General features: G+C 40.0%; 1 protein-coding gene across 2 annotated transcripts in view; it reads right to left on the bottom strand.

Annotated features, from left to right (window-relative positions):
- Nucleotides 1–208: 208 nt before the first annotated feature.
- Nucleotides 209–6,000, bottom strand: part of LOC117605797 (tyrosine-protein kinase Dnt) — a 47,007-nt gene continuing 41,215 nt past the window's right edge. For both annotated transcript variants that reach the window (XM_034327521.2, XM_034327522.2), the window contains exons 6-9: nucleotides 3,345–3,501; nucleotides 2,694–2,961; nucleotides 2,279–2,465; nucleotides 209–2,029 (exon numbers count right to left, since the gene is read on the bottom strand). In XM_034327521.2, coding sequence (XP_034183412.1) covers nucleotides 1,781–2,029; nucleotides 2,279–2,465; nucleotides 2,694–2,961; nucleotides 3,345–3,501 — 861 coding nt within the window. In that variant the 3' untranslated portion in view covers nucleotides 209–1,780. The remainder of the gene's footprint in view (nucleotides 2,030–2,278; nucleotides 2,466–2,693; nucleotides 2,962–3,344; nucleotides 3,502–6,000) is intronic.

The following is a 6,000-nucleotide window of genomic DNA, read 5'->3' as shown; positions in this document are numbered from 1 at the left end:
AGTTACTTTAAATAGATAGTATTAATTATAGTAGTAGTGAAATGCTCGTAGCAATAGTTATGAAGGTGAGACGTGATAGATTCAGCATTTTTACGATGCGTCGGGGGATATAGTCGAAAAAGGGAAGTTCAGGGATGAAAGGGAGACGAGTGCGATAAAGGTTAATGATTCGTAAAGTCAGGAACATGCGACATTTACACATCGAGTACATTCTTTTTTATCCTCTTCTTTTTTTTTTTTTTAAATCTGTGTATCGTACCATCTCGCGTCATATCCTGCCGTTGTTCCTGCACGTTTCACGCGAGATGCGGATATTTCAAGTGACTTGTACGGTGTAGTTAACTACTACGGTACGTACAGTTCGACCGCCCATTTACGCAACACTAGGTATATGCCTAACGAAGGTCAAGCACAATAAGATATCTTACGCGTACCGAGTTTTGTTTCCGGTTACCGATTATCCGGAGATTTCGCTATAGCAATACTGTCTCGGATAGTTACACTTAAACAGGTCTAAGTCACGCTGTGCGTACGAAAGTATCGTAGTATCTTGAATCGTGTTTAATAGAGAGGGTGTTCGGAAAAGAGAAATAATATATATACACCGTGAAGATTTGTTAGCTACAACAGAAGTCGAAGAGCTTTTTAGAAAATTTTGCAAGCTTATAAAAGGTAAATTGTGAAATACATTCAAAAGCGTTTGTATCATTCTCAATTTCTTCGAGGCAAAAATGATTGTTGTTTCTGGAATATTTTCAAGAAATATTCATTGAGAGCCACTGGTATTCATTGCTATTCGTTTCGAGATCGTCGAAAGCTTGCTACATTGGAAACCATTGGAAAAAAGGAAAAGAAGTGTAGAAAAAAATAATTGTGGAAAAAGCGCGCCTGTGCAACGATGGTGCTGTACAACGAACAGAGTTGGTTGCAAAGCCACAGGCGTCGTGTCTGTCGCTTTTATAAAAAAAATTCCTTCATGCGTTTCGAGTTATACTTTTAATTACTATGGACGGATGTATCCGCGTCAACCTTTTTGTTCCATGACCGATCCGGTCGCTGGTGTTCGCTTATTTGTCCAGAATCGAATCATTTCAATCCACGAAATTGCGCTATCGTTCGATCAACCGTGCTCTGTTTTGATTCTCTGCTGTTATTGGAAGGGAATTTCGAAACAGTGTTGCCCATCGTTTCAAGTGTTTTGAATAAATATTTGTTTAAAATAATCATCCAAATAAATTAGACGTGTATCTTTCCAAACACGTCGATTCCTCGACTTTTAGATTTAACATTTACTAAAATGTTCATTGTCAAAGAAATATCTACAATATAATATAATACAGATAAATAAATTACTTATCATTGACGAATAAATATTCAAATAAAAATTCATCTGGATTTAGACGAATAACGTTAAATCTGAAAGTTTATCAGATTACTTATTCCAATTCTCCAACACTGTTTCGAAGGAAAATGCGTCCCTCCTTGAAGGTTCTGGATCACAGTCACAAATGGACAGTTCTTTTTTTTTAATTCCATACGATTTGATTCTCGTTTTTTGATTCTCGTTTCGATTGGATACTGCAGCCTTTGGAACGTACTTATCGCTTTCATCTCTTGCCGACCTATTTTCAACCAAAGTCTTTTAAGTCGTGTCTTCGTTTCGACCTCGGATCACGTTGAATCTTTTTCGGTGCAAAGCTCCTGCTGGAATCCTGCACAGAAAACTTCCGTGACACGATTTTGAATCGCGCGGAAAAGAAACATTTCGGATTTGGGTGATTTATATGAAGCCACCCAGGGCGTCGTGAAAGTCTTGTAAATAAGCGAGAAGCTGAGGCATGGTTGGTCGATCTCTGGAAAGACCTAACCAACAGACGGCCATCACAGCGAAAAGCTCGTCTGGGCATGGTCTTGGTTGAACCAGTCGGTAACCATCGCGAAGACACGCCATCATTTCGAATGGATCCACTTCGACGTACGGCTGTTGACCCATCGTCGCCAGTTCCCATAAGAACACCCCGAATGACCACTTGAAAACAAACAATAAAGCCATAATTATTTATATATAATGTTCATGATAATCGAGTGAAATTTTATCAACAGAATGAATAGAAATATTTTCAGTCGTATTCTGTTAGAAAACCATACTGTATTTCAATTATTTCAAAATATTTTGAAAAATGAAGAAATTATAGATAGGATATATTAATTAAGAAAACTGGAGTAGGTAAAATCGCATAAAAATTTTATTGATATTAAATGGAAATTGTGACCATACCACATCCGTTGCAGTGCTGTACTGATTGTGCTGGAGTGTTTCCAAAGCCATCCACCGGATGGGTCTATTCTCATTATCACCGAGGCAGTGGTAATCCTGAGGGAAAAGATCTCGCGCCAAAGCTGTATCAGCTAATTGCACATGAAGGCTGCTTGGCTCGATCAGACAATTTCTTGCAGCGATGTCCCTAAAACCGTGCAATCATTTGCACACTTTATTATGTCCGATCTCTAATTAAAAAAAGACTTCATTTTGTACGAGTAATGGAAAATCAATTGTCTTTTAAATGTTTCAAAGATGTTAATTGGAAATTCATCAAAGGGACTACGTTAAGTTTTGATTATTTTGGTACTCGGTACACTCGATGATTAATTGCATCAAGTTGTTAATAAAGAAGAGAGGAAGAGCTAATCACCTGTGTAAGAGACCTCTACCGTGCAAGAATGCCCCTGCCCTGGCAACTTGGGCGCCAACGTGCACCAAATCCCTGGTGACAGGATGATGGTTGCCGTCGGTAAGGTACAGCTTTAAATTCAACACTCCCGGCGTACTTGTGTATGCCAATAATGGACAAGAGCTATCCAGGCAAGCAGCTGCGAGAGAAGCTATGTTTGCATGCACTAATCCCGCCAACTGGGAACCCTCCACCACCAGCAAAGACGCCTGATAAGCTGACGCCACTTCTAAAATCTCAAACTTTTCCTGTTAGTCGAACCTCTTTTTTTTAACACTAAAATTAGTACAATCAAAATAACTCAAAATACTTCGGATTTCTTAATTCAAATCAGAAAAATTACCGTTCAAGAATCAACTGCGAGTATGAAATTCTCTACCTTATCGCGTGCTGCTAGGCTAGAACACTTTAATTCGTGTTACGAAATTTAAACAGGAACAGAAGAGTAATTGAACGATAATATTCCTGATTTTACATTTATTAAAAATGTCTTGTAAAAATTAATTTTTTCTAAAAAGAGTTGTGCTTTCAATATAATTGAAAATGTTATATTATGCTATGATTAAAATAATCAACACATTGTTAAAATTCAATGCCATGCTTTAATCATACCTGTGACTGTCTTTATGATCACTTCTTGCTCGCGACCTGCCAAATCCAACGTGCCCTTGTAAACGCGACCAAATGTGCCTTCTTGTATAAGATTGCGACAGTACAACGCGGACCTTGACACAGCAAGTGCCCTGGCTTTCTCGCAAGGGTCTGTCGACTGGAAATTAACAAACGACTCATTTGCAACAGAAATTTATCTCTGTATCGTCTATTTCAAAATATAATGTTTTTCTGAAGAAATTCTTGTTTGTCATTTTCCATCGTTCTTGGTATCCTCGTTTCCATCGTAGCCGCATCACCCTTTGTGCGTCCATGGTTTTTCATCGGCTCATGGTGTTGCGTGGCGCGGGGCAAGCAGGGACAGAAGACGGCCGGTTATTCATTAATTTCAATTTTCCGGAGTTTTGCCTTCGGACCCTCCTATTCCATTTGCATGTTTGCGACACGTGCACGCGCGTGCGTCAGAGATGAGGAAAAAGGAGATGGAAAAGAGTTGAAAAGCAGCTCAACGCGACGCAAGTTATTGGAAAAATCGGGATGAAGATTATTTATCGATGATTCGATCGGTCTTTGGACCAGGTTTATTTTTCCTTTTCTTTTTCTTCAGCGCATAAACACGTACAATTTCAAGCTGATTTTCTTCCACTTTTCATTACCACCTTTCGTTCCATTCGTTGATTTCGTTTTCCCTCTGTTTCTCTTCTTTCCATCTTTTTTTTCCTCCTCCTTCCCTCGCACCCGAATGCCACTTTCACTCGTTCGTTAATGAAAATGCAATGAGACAATTTGAAACCAGCGGGCAGGTTTGGAAAACGAATAAAATGGGATTTCAGCCGCGGTATAAGCTTATAAATATAAATAGACGGGAGAGACGATGCTTTGTTTAACTGGTAATACCGGAACCGCGACGAACGAGTTTGCTGGTAGTTGACGGAGTGCAACAATTTCGTTATTATGAAAAGCAAAACGGATGCTTTAACGCCGCTTCCGTCACGGTTCAAACGCGATAATCGACACTTTTAATTGGAATGCTCGCGACCAGTAACAAGATGAAATGCACCCCCGGGATACGCGTTGAATCATGCAAGAATTTATGCACTGTTGTTGGCTTGTTTCGTACCGGCTGCTTGTACATTAAACGGCTGATTATATTTGAAAAAGTTAAAATTAAATATTACAATCGAGAGTAATAAAAGTAGCATACGTACGGAAAAAAAATTTAACATTCGTCGCTTGTTACGATGCATGAAAACTACTCGTTGAAACATCGACGGATAAAAGTTTTCTGGAGTTGGCAACAACCGTTCGTCGTACAATTAACAAGCGGCGCTATTAGGATGAAAAAACAGATTCGTAACTGGCGTGGCAAACAAACGGGAAGGGAAATTGAAGCGGCGATGAACGTTTTCATCGGGATGAAAGTAGACTGACGAATCGCTTTTATACGATCACAATTGTGCTATTGATTTAAGTGCGTCACGAGTGAACTTTCTGCCGGATACGCAGCAAGCAGCAATTCGATTTATTTATCGAGAGGAGTTTCGTCAAACGTCGCCCGTTTGTTTTACGCTGAAAGCACTTTAAAAGCTTCATTTTCAGCTCGACTGTCTCCCCCTAAACTTTTTATTCGGATTCGGTAAATTTAATAACAATTTCCAATTTAATTTCATAAAAATACCGTCACCTTTAATAACTTTCAATTTCAATACTAGGTATAATAATAAATAAAGAATCGAATAAGTAACCCTTAAATTCAATCTTTTGTTTTTCAAAACCTATTAATGTCCTCGCGGTAAGTGAAGCGTTAAATTACCCTGAAATTACGTATAAGTCGATGCGTGTCGTTTACAGAACGTCTCTTGCGAGTGGAGTTCGAAGAAGGTATACCGAAAACGAGTAAAGGAGAAGGTGATACAGAGCCAAAGAGAAGGATAAGTTTTCCCTTGAGGTTCGTGGTTACATGTATACACCTGTAACATCCGTTCGTCTGACACAGGTCCTTACGTCGGCACGCGTTTGTATAAACACTCCTCTCTTCGAGGTTCTTCGCGTCGGTTCAGGAGGGTGGCGTTTCAGACGAGGACACCGAGGTGAGGCGAGGCGAGACGAGGGTTCCAAGCATACGCGTATACCCGGTAAATTGATTCAAGATCAAAGCCGAAACAATCACAGGACCCACTTGCAGTTTCTCTTCAGCCTCTCCTCCTCCGACTGTGGAAGGCAACCACGTGTATAACCTTCTCCCCTCCTCCTCTCTCAGAGATCTCTTTGGAGGATGTTACGCAGCTGGTATTGCCACCTTTCTTTTACCCCTGGAAATTAATGTAAAACGCTCGTCTCGAGCTGCAAAGTGGTCGGTTGCTTTTTCGAAACTTCATTGCATATTTATTCGACATTTGCTCGATCTCGGTTTTCCTTCTTCTTCGTCTTCCTTTATCCCGCTGCGTCGGAGCGGCAGAACAAGCATCGCGGAATGTCAGAGAGGTTATTATTCTGGTTATTTCGTGTTTCTGCAATACTCTGCACTGAAACTTCGTGCTTTTCAAGCGTTGCTCGCCACAGGCCAACCTATTGTGTTCTGTTATTCGCATGAAACTAACAATTTCTTGTTTAACCTTTCGCACGATTCTGTAACGTTTGAGGTAACTTTTCTTAT

This window comes from Osmia lignaria, chromosome 2 (assembly GCF_051020975.1).
Source record: "Osmia lignaria lignaria isolate PbOS001 chromosome 2, iyOsmLign1, whole genome shotgun sequence".
NCBI classification, from domain to species: Eukaryota; Metazoa; Arthropoda; class Insecta; order Hymenoptera; family Megachilidae; genus Osmia; species Osmia lignaria.
Note: the sequence above shows the minus strand (reverse complement) of the source record. Positions and strands in the feature narration are given on the sequence as shown.